The sequence below is a fragment of the Triticum dicoccoides genome, chromosome 5B, assembly GCF_002162155.2.
Source record: "Triticum dicoccoides isolate Atlit2015 ecotype Zavitan chromosome 5B, WEW_v2.0, whole genome shotgun sequence".
Classification (NCBI taxonomy): Eukaryota; Viridiplantae; Streptophyta; class Magnoliopsida; order Poales; family Poaceae; genus Triticum; species Triticum dicoccoides.
The window spans coordinates 173090893-173104674 of record NC_041389.1 but is presented as its reverse complement, the minus strand read 5'-3'; the positions used below and the strand labels follow the sequence as shown (position 1 = coordinate 173104674).

General features: G+C 43.6%; 1 protein-coding gene across 3 annotated transcripts; it reads right to left on the bottom strand.

Annotated features, from left to right (window-relative positions):
• Positions 1 to 308: 308 nt before the first annotated feature.
• Positions 309 to 5737, bottom strand: LOC119307995 (cyclin-A2-1-like). Of its 3 annotated transcripts, none has more exons than XM_037584110.1 (12): positions 5199 to 5737; positions 4019 to 4334; positions 3615 to 3909; positions 3170 to 3276; positions 2875 to 2967; positions 2054 to 2187; positions 1801 to 1876; positions 1628 to 1704; positions 1256 to 1289; positions 1017 to 1166; positions 796 to 930; positions 309 to 692 (listed from the first exon to the last, which is right to left on the bottom strand). In XM_037584110.1, exons 2-12 carry the CDS (start codon positions 4322 to 4324, stop codon positions 594 to 596), a joined length of 1506 nt encoding a protein of 501 aa, XP_037440007.1. In that variant the 5' UTR covers positions 4325 to 4334; positions 5199 to 5737; the 3' UTR covers positions 309 to 593. The 3 variants fall into 3 exon arrangements, with proteins under 3 accessions (XP_037440007.1, XP_037440006.1, XP_037440009.1); XM_037584109.1 differs by having other exon boundaries at positions 4019 to 4330; XM_037584112.1 differs by having other exon boundaries at positions 4019 to 4330; positions 5205 to 5737.
• Positions 5738 to 13782: the final 8045 nt, after the last annotated feature.

Sequence of the window (13782 nt, the reverse complement as noted above, 5' to 3'; positions counted from 1 at the left end):
GAGTTTCATAGTTATTAAATCATACTTCCTCCATCCCAAAATAAGTGTCTCAAGTTTGTACTAACTTTAGTACAAAGTTATACTAAAGTTGAGACACTTATTTTGCGATGGAGGGAGTATTGCATAAAGCTACCTACTGGCTCTTCACTTGCCTAGTTTAACAAAGAAAAGAAAACTCTCCTGTTCAGCGTAACATAGGCTACATTCACAAACCAAGTAATATGTGTCTTTAGCAGGTTACATCATCCTGGATTCAAGTGCTCTTATAATCTTAAGAGCATTACACTACACTACACTCTGGAAAACAGTCAATTCAACGCAAATCTATGTTAAATTAAGCAGCCCGCAGATATTATACAGATAGGATCATCATACAATTATCAACCCAAGGCATCAGCAGCCTACACACCAACTTAATCACGTTCCAGCAATATTTATGCGAGTCATCACTTACTACTGCATGGCTCGAGAAAGGTCGGACAAACAACAGCTCGGCAGAGAACACAACACACCTAGATCAGAGGGGGAAGGAAGCTACAGGATCTTCCTAAAATCGAGTTGTCGGCCACACGGTCGTCAGGAGATTGATGCTGCTAAGAGTCATTGATCAGCAGGGGATTGGTGTCGTTAGCTTGTCTACTAAAGAGCAACTGAGCCAGCTCCGGCGACAACATGTTGGCTACACATTCAAACTGCAACGAGAAATACAACTAAGTTGTCAGGTAATTCTAAAACTGTATAAGCTTACACAAAAAGATTCATGCGAAACTCAAGCAGCAAATGTTGATTGCATACCTTTTTGTGCTGATACTTTTCACGTATGGCATTAAGGGGGCATTGGCTGGTGTTGCCCTGAAGTTCCCATAGAGCGCATACACATATTTGAATATCAGAACTTTTGTATGAGGTGTAATGCTCCAGAGTACAGTTCTGCACAAGAAATACAATATATTAGAGACAAAAAATACTTGTTCACATGGTGAATAGAGGTCTGTATCCAGAGTTTTCTTACGAACCCATGGGAGATCTGATTGGTCAAGTGTCCATCTGGCAAGAAAGACTGCCGAGGCTGCCACCACTGAAGGGAGAAACCTCAGGAAATTGTAATCGGTCAAAGTCAACTCCGCGAGATAATTCGCCAGATAACCCAGAGTTACAGAAGGAGCCTGGGAATGTAGTTTGAGAAGTTAGTGATCAGCGCCATACATATAAAATGAATTAAAACTGTGCTAATATGGTTGGATGCCAGTCTTACTTTGTGAGAAGCCTGCGCTGCTCTAAGGAATCTCCTGATAAAATTTCAAGGAAAGGCTTGTTAGTGATGAACAGAAACTTCGTATTGGAATAGAAATATGATACTCCCTCCATTCCACAATGTAGTGCTTCCTCTATCTACGTGCTTCAACTTTGACCGTAAATTTAACTACCAAGACCGATTGCGGCGGGAGCAAAAATTATATCAGTGAATTCGTATTCGAAAGAAGTTTTCAATTATATAATTTTTTCTTCCGCCGCAGTTGGTCTTGTTGGTTAAATTTACGGTCAAAGTTGAACCTCGGGAAGCGCGGGCGCACTATATTTTGGAATGGAGGGAGTATGATATGTTTAGTCATCCTGAGACATTAACCTGAGAAATGTTTTAGTTGTGGGAACAGAAAGATTATATCCCAGACCATTAAGCACTTGGCACTCCATTTTCAGCACCTATTGAATCAGGATGACATCAGTTATGGCAGATCAACAATGACACATCGCATATGTGTAATTAACAATTGTTCAAACTTCACATGAAACAAGTACCTGGTCTTTTGTATATGTATTATCAGTTATGAAACAAAATTCTTCAACACGTGGTGCACAGATCTCTTCATATTTTCTGCAGATGGAAGTAGACTTTTAAATGATTCTACTGAAAGATATCACTGGAGCCCATGGCAGCAGAAAGAATCAAACAATAAACACAATTGATGCATTTGGCACAAAACAAATCTTCATATCAATTTCATTGTTTTTTATATTAATAAATATTAAAATCAAGCAAATACAAACTTACGAGGCAATCAACATGCTAGTTATTCCAAGAAGTTGCAATTTCTGTCTTTCAATATATTTCCAAGAAAGAAATTGATCGATAAGGTATACAGTTAGGTACAGCGTGTCTGGCACAAGTTTATACTCTTCAGAAACCTGCAAAGATAGAGCTTCATAAACTGAGAAGTTATGGACATTAAAGATTAAACTGGAACAAGGATCTTGATTTGGGACAAAAGAAAATACAGGTTTCCCGTATGCATGTGGGAAATGCATAACATATGTTTCTGGTGCTGAAGACCACCGGATACCTTATTCTGACCTCTACAGTATTCACAGGGTCGCGACTTATATGTTTTCTATATGTGCATACCGCACATGTTACCACCACAGCACGAGTTTAATCATGTCATGTTCGGCTCAATTTGGAATTGGGTAAGTTATGTGGTGCAAGAAGAATGCATGAGTGGATCATCACCACTGATTCAAACTTCTCATATAAAATCCTCCAGCGCTGGCATCCAATAGTTATGAGATTTGGATGGGAAACAAAGAAACCAGGCAGACAAGAATGAAAAAGAATGTTTATGTAAGCTATTGAGTTGAGCTTGGACAGGTGTGGAAACCTAGAAGTCTATTCCTCTCTGTGAAATGAATGGGCAGAGTTCCTACCTTCCATAAAAACACACATCCACATGCAACTGGTTACTTCATAATTGCAAGTTATATACATAAGTTTGTATGCGAAGTTGCACAGTGAAATGGCAATGATGAATGCTCAATCGTAAAAACATGTAGTTAAACTATTATGTATAAATTTAATCAGAAGCAATCCATACAAACCTCAACAAGCCAATCAATGAGGATTCCTCGCATGCCTTTTGTAATATCCCTTTGCAAAGTCTCCATGTAATTTGATTTAGGCCTTCTTATAAGCTGGGGCGTAACATGAGCATATAAGATGGACGCTCAAATGCTTTCACAAAAATAGCATACTAACACCATAGCACAGAGATGAAACACAAGTGTCCAAAAATGAAATTCTTCCCAGCTTAATAAGGCATGAAAAATATGAGAAATTTAGAAGTCCGTCTAAACAGTAGAAACTCGCCCCTTTTACCAAAAAACATCAACATACCTCTGCAGCCATTAGGTTTGTGTATATCTCTGCAGCATAGGAAACACACATTTGTGGATTGCCATTATCTTTGTCAATATCTATAATGTTTAAACCAGCATAGTCCCCTGGAAAAAAGATACAGATTCTTTAGATGCTAGTACCCCACTAAACAGAATACATGAGTATCTACAAATTTCTCAGAAATGAGTAGTGCACAAAACATTTACACTATGCTTTGTTATTTATAATTTCTGTGGCCACAGAAGGACCATCAAGATTTTGTTCGCAAAAAAGGAAGACCGTCAAGATTCAAGAATAGACTCAGAATATGACCAGACAACCAGAAACGAAGTGTAAAATTACAAGTGAAGAGAATCTCCGAGCAGTCTTTTGGACTTCTATGTTCAAACCTATCTTTAGGTCCAGATGCTAAACGGTAGAGAAAAGACGCGACTTAACTAACCAGTGTTTGAGTTAGCAGTTTCAAATTTATCTCTTGTGATTCTTCCCTGAAAGAATGCCTCATGAAAACCACTCTCCCTGTTCCGTTCAGTATTCTGCAACAACGACCCTTTGTTTTCAAGCAAAGCAGTGGGCTCCTCCTTTGGTGGTGAAAGCTCTTCCTTCTGAGCTTTTTCAACATTGTGACAATCATTCACAAATGTAGTTCCACTAACAGCAGGAAGAGGTGGCTTAGGGACCTTTGAACGCTGCTTGTTTTTGCTCGGATTTCGTCCTCCCTTTTGGGTGGGCCTCGACTGGAACAAAGGAAATGGCTTTTCATTTAGTTGGATATATGTTTGGGAAAAAGTAATGGTCAACAAATCAAACTAGGATACTGTAATAATATGTGGAACATCTTGGTACCTGTAGCTTAGTCACAGCAGTGCAATTTCTGTATGAGTTTGCACAGCTTATGTTTGTCACGTCCTTGAGCACTGCTCTCCTTTTAGGGTGCGGAGCTTTAGCTACAGCACTTACACAAGTATTCTCATCCAAAGCTCCCCGTTTCATCTTCCCTTTCGCTGTCGGTTTTTGTTCAGTTCTCACAGGTACCAGTGCAGGGTGAGCCACTCCACATCTTCTACTATTATTAGCAACTTGAGCTCGTGTGACACGGCCACTGGGACCTTGGCAAGCAATAAGGACAGGAATATCCTTTCTTGAAGCCATTTAAGCCTGACTGGGTTAAAATGAAAATGGCATTATGGATTCATGCACTCAGCAAACAAGATAGCAAGAAGTAGCATTGCAGAACTGAAAGGGGAATAAGACTACGGTGTGCATGAAGCATCATGCAATGTTGCTAAATAAGCAAGTGAAAGTACTACAAGTTTATCCAGTCTACTGAGAGGAGCGCATCAGCAAGAGAAACAGTAAATTCCTCAGATCATAAAAATCATAGAAGCAACCGATTAGTTATTATTCATACGCATAATTTCAACAATTACTTTCTGGTATTGTATCTATGAAAGAAAAATGAGAAGAAATGAAAACCCATAGCCATGAAACCCACTTCGCAAGATGCACAGTTTGCATTATACTCCCTCTGTAGAGAAATATAAGATCATTTTGATCACTATATTAGTGATCTAAACGATCTTATATTTCTTTACAGAGGGAGTATCAAAATACGAACACTGATGATGTTCTTTTTCTTTTGCGGAAAAGGTATTTCATTCTGTAATAAGCCCTGGCATTTTCACTACGGCAAGTCTTGCACAAAACATGGACCACGTAGAAGAAAATGTAATGCCACATCCTGCATCTATATTTTGACAGATCGGTTGTATATTTAGGCAACAAAATCTCCAAATCGTGTTGACGGGGCATCTACAAATGAGTGGGGGGGAAATGCAGTGGGTTGTATAGTTTATTCTAGCAACATTGCAGTAGGTTAATTAAGATGAGAAAGATTGTGCTCTAAAGAACGGGGGTACGACCAGAACTCTAAAAAAGAAACCCAGATTTTGCAGACCACCCACCCTTTGAACCCAAGTACAGGATTCTTGGAAATATTGTAATCAGACTAAACAAATCAGATTACCTATACCATCAGATTCATGAGTTCTTGCAAAAGAATGGGGGCACCACCAGTTGTTAAAACAAGAAAGCCCTCATTCGGTGGCCATGGTGTGCAAGGAAGGAGAGCATCTAGGGGAATGTGAGGACAAAGAACTCGCCGGGCTCGGGAGGGACGGGCGAGAGGGTCGCCGCCCGCGTCGATCTGCCGAGGCCCGAGAGGAGCGAGCAAGAAAGACTGGATTGCCGTCGATCCGGCGGCGAGATAGGATGTGTCGACAACCGGTCCTGGAGGAGGCAGGCCGCCGTCGCTGGAGTGCTTCGGCAAGAGCGAGATGTGGAGCAGCGAGGCGCGGGAGGGGCCCTGCGCTCGGGAAGGACGGACAGGCTCTAGGGTATAAGAGGGGAGAATGCAGCGGCGGGAACCCTAGCGGTTCGCGTTCAGATCTGTGCCGAAGAGGAAAGCTCTCCCCAGCGCCGGCGGGATCCGGGTGAGGCGGCGGAGGCGGAGGCGGCGACCACCTTTCGGGTTTTGAAGTTTGAAGGGAGGAGGCGGGATGATTTGGGGCGGCGTACAAGAGGAGGATAGTGCGGCTTCCGCGTACCCCTGGGGCCTATTGGGCCGGACTTTTTACTCTTCACGCGTCACTTGGGCTTTATCGGATAAGAGCTTGTGGAATGGACAATAAGAGCCTAAAAATTTCTCAAAATAAAAAAGAGGCGAGTGCCAGATCTCAATCTATACTTCTATACTTACTAGTAGAATGTCTGTGCGTTGCTACGGGCTTTTGAAATATTTTCCTTGAGTTATGTTAACATCATTGAACTTACTCATCGAAATACCAGTTGGAAATAAATGTTGCCATAAACATTTATCGTAATTCCAGCCGGTTTGCTTTATTTTGAGTGCGTCATTGTTGTGGGATATCATCGCTTGCACATCTTTTTGTTGTATAAAACATGGTGAATGTTTGTCCCTTTTCAATGACGTCGCCCCAAAAACCCTCTGAATGGGTTTCTTTTTGAACCCCGACATAATCCATCTCCATCTCTCTCATATTCTACAAAATTAAATATATATAGAAATATACCTTTTGAGTATTATATCATGTGCAACATACATACAAAGAAGAACAATTATTTGCATGCACCTCTTTTGGTTGTGTAAAACTCATTGAATTCTTAGCCCCCTCCATCATCGTTACATCAGGGTCTTTGTCAGTCGACATCTCCGAAGCACAATCAAATCCATCAGTTTTTATGACCTACAAAGGTATTCTAATATAAACAAAGATTAAAATAAAAAATTTATGATGGTGGTATGGAAAATATATGTTCATTGGACAAATGCTAGAAATGATAGATTGAGTGGCATCCCAATTTTAATAATTTTAGGCTCACCTCTAAATCATATGTTGATGGTTTTTCTCACGAATATCTACTATTTAGGGTATGTGGTATTTCCCCTTTATATAATGATAGCCGATCATCCGTAATTTCTTGGATATTTTTAAGTAATTTATTGAGAAAATATTTTATGTTATTCTAAATATATATAGTGTACAGGTATAAATAAAGCTTTATTTTTATGATATTCCCATTATACCCCTCCTATACGACTTGTTGTCCTCTCCCGCACGACCACACTCTATCCATTCCCTCTGCGCACCACTCACTCTCTTGTTCCCCTCCCTCTCTAGATCTATAGACTTCACCGGCGTCGCTCACTCTCCTCTCTCCGCCCTCGCCCCCACAACCAACAGAATCGGCGACCTCATCTCCCACCCCTCCACCCTTTCATCCCTCCCCTCTTCTCACCAAAGTTAGTGAAGGGGGGGATCGAGAGACCAAACAGTTGCCTGATCCGCCGACAAACCGGTGAACGACATCACGCCAAGGTCACCAACGCCGTCATGAAATGACATGCTTCTTCCACCTCGACAGACTTGCTCGCGCACCAAGATATGAGAGGGGGCCTTCTACTTCTCCCTCGCTCATCACCCCTTTGGCCAAACCATGGATCAACCTTCCTCTACTATGACCCATGCCATGGACCGAGCTCACTTCCCTCCTCAAGGTCATCTCTTCACCCCTTTCCTCGTGTGGCATGTTGCACCGCTAACCCTCACCTTATCTCCCTCCCTTTCCTCCCATATCGAGACATGCATGTGTTTCTGCTCGACTGCTTCACATCACCGTCGCCTTCATCTCCTTATACAATGCCGTATCCACCGCCTTCTGCCAGCTGTAGAAGAGCATGTTCAATTCTTGAACCTACAAAATATAAAATGATGAGGTCAATAAGTATGAATTTGTCTTGTCCCTAGTACTATATTTTTATACATGCTTATTGCATAACCAACATGTGTGTCGTAGTGTACTGTGGACTTGCTGAGTTGCTCGACCTTGAGCTTGTCAGTTTGGCAGAGTACGTTCTTCGTCTTAACCTCAATCTGCAGCTCGGCATCGCGGATGGCGACAGCCTTGGCGGCCTCAACCTCGGCGACCTTGGCCTGCCAGTCCTAGCCTTCCCCTTCATGGCGAGGTCGATCATTGAGGCAGCGTTGTCGGCCTTCCTAATGTTCTCAAACACCCGCACCTCCGCCTTGACCTTGGCCTTCTCCTTGAGCGCCTCGCCCTGCTGCCGCGCAGAGAGCACCTTGTTCTCGGCGTCCACCTTGGCGGCGTTCTGGCACGTGAGGCCATCCCGCTCCACAAACATCCACCTTGGCCCTACTCGCTGCCTCCTGTTGTGTTTTCTCGCCGAGGTAGGAGAAGTACTCATGCCCCGGAACGTCCACCAGCTGCTTCACGGTGGCATTGTAGATGAAGAGGCCGAATTGGTCCAGCTCCTTCTGCACGCTGTTGAACACCTCCTGCTTGAACTTTTTGGTGCAGGTGAAGATCTCGTCCATGGTTAGCTGCGCCACCAGCATCCGGGTCTCACCCTCGATCAGCCCTTTAGCCCTTCACCATGTCGTGCCCGTGGCTCCTACCTTACGAGTGCAACAGCGCGATCAACTTCACGTGGAGTAGGAGCTTCGCTTCGACGGTGGGCAGGGCTGGACGTACCGCTCGTGGCTCAATCGGTGTTTGACACGCTCGGTCCTGGCTTGTTAGAGAAAATGGATGATCTGGTCTGCTAAAATCGTCCTGGAAAATTGTCGTTCCAATCCAGTCTAGTCTTCAACCGGTCCGACCAAGAGGACTGAGAAACAATGTCACTGTCGCCGCCATTCGTTCTCAGCGTGCCGACCGGTAGCCCCCGGGTAAACTACCATGTCCCCAAGCTTCCCCTCTCCTTCTTTTCTCTCCTCCCCATGCACCATAGCCTCTCGTCGCCGCTGTCATGCACGCACCACTGACGATCTCGAGTTCTCAACTTGGCGCCGGCAGCGTTCTAGCTGTGGGTTTCGCTGCCATGGCAGCGACCGTTTTAGCACAGCACACATGTAGGCCATCAACTGGAGAAAACGGTCGATTGGGTGTGAACTTCGGATCGTGCGAGAATTGCTCAGCCGTGATTTCCGCGTGAGATTTAATAGCCTCCGCCTATAATCACGCACCATGATCCTACGCTGCCGTTTTCTTTGTTGAAGCAAATGTTCAGGTCCACCTACTGCCACGTGATTCTCTCTCTCCCATTGCTCTCTCCGTAACAACCTTTCCTTATCGTATGCGTCTTTATCGCGAGTAAAGGATTAGCAAGGTCAGCTCAGGAGTTAGTTGAGTTACTGGCCGCACCTTCCTGTGTATATCTTGTATAAATGTATACCTCTATAACTGAATATGACTGCTTTCAGACGTGTTGGTGTGTTCACTTTCTGCACTTCTATTCAGTCGAACAGGAAATAGGAAGTACAAGAGAAACATGGCTTGATCCGAAAATCACGGCACCATTTGACAACAAACTGAACGTCATGTTTTTTTCATGGTTAATCCGCTAATTATGGCAAGGCCCGAACACAAAAAAACATGGGCTCATGAAAAAAATTGCTACGGAAGGTTCATGGCTAACAGTCGTGCACTTGCCGCGGCACATCACCAACCTCATCGGTGGCGCTCCCGCATGTCCACCACCTCGCCACAGCACCCACACACGCAGCCTACCTCGCTGCTGCCCCAGCACGTTGACGTCGGTGGTGGTTGGCCGGTCCAAATGGTGGCTCGATGAGGGACCGAACCAACCCGGACCGTGTCACCTTGGTAGCGTCGCCGAGTTCCAGGGTGGTTACCCGGGGACCGATGGTGAAGATGGCGGGCAGGACGAAGGGCAGCTTCTTGGAGCTCTACCGATACCCACGCCTTCTTCACCAGCGTTAAGTCCTCGATGCCCTAGCCGATGATGGCCAGGTACTATGATGCGTACGCGGCGATGAAGCTCGTCGTTGACTGTTTTGCCGGTTGTACCATTAGGTTTTCTTTCCTTCTTACCTACATAGGAGTATAGGACATAGGAGTGTTGACCGATCAAAGGAAATAAATAGAACCTGTTAGTACATATAGCAAAAATGCCCATGCGATGCAACGGACCTATCAAACTTGTTTTACGTGATCTCGATTTATGTAATCAATTAATTACGCAATCTCTGTTGTATGTTCTTTCTCTATTCCAAAATTCCACTCACGCGAGTAAGAGGTATTTCACTGTCTTATGCAAGTAGTTCAGTGCATACATATGCTACTCATTCGGAATTGCAGCCTGAACAGAGTAAAAAAAATCGATTCGGTGCATGGATGGATTGATGGGAACACACTGTTTAATGAAAAGGATAAGAATCACATTGGCATGCATAGGTGATTTGAAATTTTTTTTGAGCATCAGTACAGACACAAGCGCTCATATACACGCGCATACACTCATCCCTATGAACGCACACACGCACACCCTACCCCTATGAGCACCTCCGAGAGACTGAGCCGGCATATCATCTTGAGATTTACGAAGTCACCGTAGGGGCCTCGTCATCGACGGGAACATCTCCTCCCATTGAAAGCGCATCGCCGGAAATCCTGAAATAAATCCAGAAATAATGCGAGCACCAGGATTTGAACCCTGGTGGGTTGGGGATACCACTGTCCACCTAACCAACTCAACCATAGGTAATTTTTCTACCTCCTTTCTTTTTCATGTATTTTTCTGATACCTTTTGATGAAAGAAAGGGCTCCGGTGTATAGAGAGGGCCTCACCGTTTAAAAGGGAACCATAGAAACGATGGAACCCACTATTTTTTTTAGTATTATTAGAATGAATTTGTTATTTCGTATAGAAATAACTGAACGGAGTGGAATAAAAAATCGTGGTTGGGAAGGTTACTATAGCAAAAGCCATTGGAATTAATATTTTATATATCAGAATAATATTTTTTTACTTGATCTAAATTTTTTTTTAGGATTTCCTTTGTAAAAAGAGTTTATTAAATCCAAATTCTGAAAAAAAGAATAAGCGGATCCATAGAAGATATATGCTATGAATAAACCAAAGATAGCTAGACTTACAGAAGAAATTTTCATATGAATTTACAAAAGAATTGAAATTTTAAAAATATAGCATCTACATCTGCGCATCATGAGTGTTAACGTATATTCTCTGTATATTCTAATGCATATCCTACCTCTATATCTTTCCTATTATTGGGTTGTAGATTGATACGATGAGGATTTTCCTTGGCTTCCAAGGCGTTGTAATTTGGCATATATATATACATGAGCTGATCACCCCATTGAGTGGCGCCTTCCCTCAAAATCTCTTTCTCGTTTATATGGTATCAGAGTTTTCGATCTAGACCAAGCTTCCTCCGCCGCCATGACCTCACCAGCCAGCTCTTCCTCTGCCATGACATCTAGCGCCCTCTCCACCTTGTGGTTCCGGCCGCATCACCGGCCTCCCTCGCCGTTAATGTCGCCAGCGTGAAAACACACGTTCCCGTCGTCCTCGACCTCCAGAAGTCAAACTTCTCCAAGTGGCGCATGCTAATCAGCGTTCTTCTTGGCAAGTACGAGCTCACCAACCACGTCTCCGTCGACACTCCCGCCGCCGACCGCACCGCCGAGTGGTCACGCCTGGACTATGTCGTCCGCTCATGGCTCTATGGCTCCATCAGCGATGACATCCTCGACATCATCATGGCTCAAGATCAGACCGCGTATGAGGCCTATGCGCTCACCCGCAACCTCTTTCTTGATAATTAGCTCACTCGGGCCGTCTACCTCGAGGCGGAGTTCCGTGCCCTCGTCCAAGGCGACCTCACCGTCTCCGCGTACTGCCACAAGCTCAAGTCCCTCTCCAATGCGCTTGCTGACGTTGGCCAGCCCGTGTCGGATCAGACCTTGGTCCTTAACTGCCTCCGTGGGTTGAATCCTCGCTTCTCCAACATTACGACGCTGGTAACCATGCAGGTTCCGGCTCCGACGTTCCTGCAGACCCGCTCTCTCCTTCTCCTTCGCGAGAACTAGCTCGCCCAACACCTCCCGCCATCATCGTCTTCCCATATCGCCCTCTACGGCCACACCTCTGGCTCCACTTCTGGCCATGGAGGTAGCAGTGGAGGCGGCAACGGGCGCTGGCAGAAGAAGAAGAAGAACGGTGGGGGAGGCAGTGCACCTGCTGGCAACTCGCCCGCCTCACCTGGGCCAGTGGCGGAGCCAGGAAAAATTAGGAGCCGGGGCGGACTGCAAACTGTCTAAAAGAACCGGCTAAGTGCAACCGAATAATTGGATACAAATTATACAACTATAAGGCATTAAACTGGAGACTGATAAATTCGGAATAGTTTCAAAGTCAAACAATCGATATTGTATTGTTCATACACATAATTTTAATAAAAACTAAAATTAAATACGACAACTAATATCTCAATAAATGATAGTACTCGTGAAAAAATACTTGATATCCAAATGTCCGATCAAGCACCCAAAAAGAGACCCTGCAATTGGAAAATGTAAGAATTAGTAGTCTATAGTTTAGTTGTAAAAACGTGTTCACATGGGAAAAGAAACATACCAACTAATGATGCCTCGGTAAAATCCCTTTTCGAGCTTTCATGGCCTGAAACCTTTGAGTGATAACTTCATCGTCGAGTGATTTACATATTTCACGTTCATTGTAGCATATCATCAAGTGATTAAACCAATCATCATTGATCGTGCTGCGCAGTTTAGACTTGATAATTTTCATTGCCGAGAAAGCTCTCTCAACAGATGCCGTGGACACCGGCAGTAGCAAAGCTAACTCAATGAGCTTGTAAACCAATGGAAAGACCAAATGTTTCTCTGTTTCAACCATTTTTGTAGCTAAACTTTCAACATCTTTGCAAATAGAAAATGCAGCATGATTTCTCAAATGAAGAACAAAAGTCTCAAGTTGGTCCCTCAACATTGTACGATCACTATTTGAGAAATCGGCACTATATATTTCAGCTAGCCGAGAAAGCTTCTGTACATCAAACTTGGAGAAAGAATTCTTGGGATCAAGACACGAGAAACATGCAATTACCTCTTTGTTTGAGTCACTGAAGCGATGATTCATCTCAACACATATTTTGTCAATAACGACATAGAAAATCTCAGCCCTGTAATAATGAAGATTAGTGATAGTCCTTCCCTCTAGCCTCGAGCGACCTCGAACTGGTATTTCATCATCCATACTTGGCACTGGAATACCTTTGGAATTGCAGAATTGTCTGACCTCATCAAAAATACTCTCCCAACCACTATCTCTCATGGTAGCCAACCGGAGTTTAACATCATGAATTAATTCCAAGGCAAGCACAATATTTGTATCCCTTCTTTGCAAAAGTTGTGAGAGCTCATTTGTTATACTAAACAACTTTAGCATAAACTTCAAAACGAGAGCAAATTTGAAGCACTCCATTTTTTCTATGCAACCCGCAGCATGGCTCGGATTACGCCCATTTGCGTCAACCGTGCTAAGAACTTTTGTTACAGAGGCCCACATTTGGTCCAAGCGAAGCAACGTTTTATGATGTGAACCCCATCTAGTATCCCCAGGTCTAGCAAGACTAGTCTGTTGATTCAAGCCTCTTCCTGTAGATATCTCACCCCTCTCAAGCCTTTCCAAAATATCATTGTGAGATTCTTCCACCAACACTTCCATCTTCTTGCAAGATGAAGTTGTTGTGGTCACAATCAATGATATGTACTCAAAAAAATCATGAATATATGAGCAAGAAGAACTAGCAACAGCAACCACAACCAACTGTAATCTATGGGCAAAGCAATGGACGTAGAAAGAATGAGGGTTTTCGTCGAGAATTTTTCTTTGCAAACCGTTAAATTCACCTCTCATGTTTGAAGCACCGTCATATCCTTGCCCTCGTAGCCTTGAAATTGATAATTTGTAATGATCAAGAAGCTTTACAAGAGCTAACTTCAGTGACTCGGATGTAGTATCTTTGATGTGGTGCAGACATAGAAATCGTTGCACAACCTTCCCTTCATTCACATACCTACAAAAAATTAGAATGAATAGATAAATCATGGATGAACGGAGAATTGAAGTAAATAAAGAACCCAAAAAAAATAAAAGATAGTTACTAACCTCAACATTACTGCCATTTGTTTTTTCACCGATATATCGCGTGACTCA

Coding starts and splice junctions, on each gene's coding strand:
- LOC119307995 (XM_037584110.1), bottom strand. CDS start 4,324: ATGGCTTCAAGAAAGGATATTCCTGTCCTTATTGCTTGCCAAGGTCCC. Junction 3,277..3,614: donor AACTGCTAACTCAAACACTG/GTTAGTTAAGTC, acceptor TCTTTTTTCCAG/GGGACTATGCTGGTTTAAAC. Junction 1,877..2,053: donor ACTAGCATGTTGATTGCCTC/GTAAGTTTGTAT, acceptor TTCCATCTGCAG/AAAATATGAAGAGATCTGTG.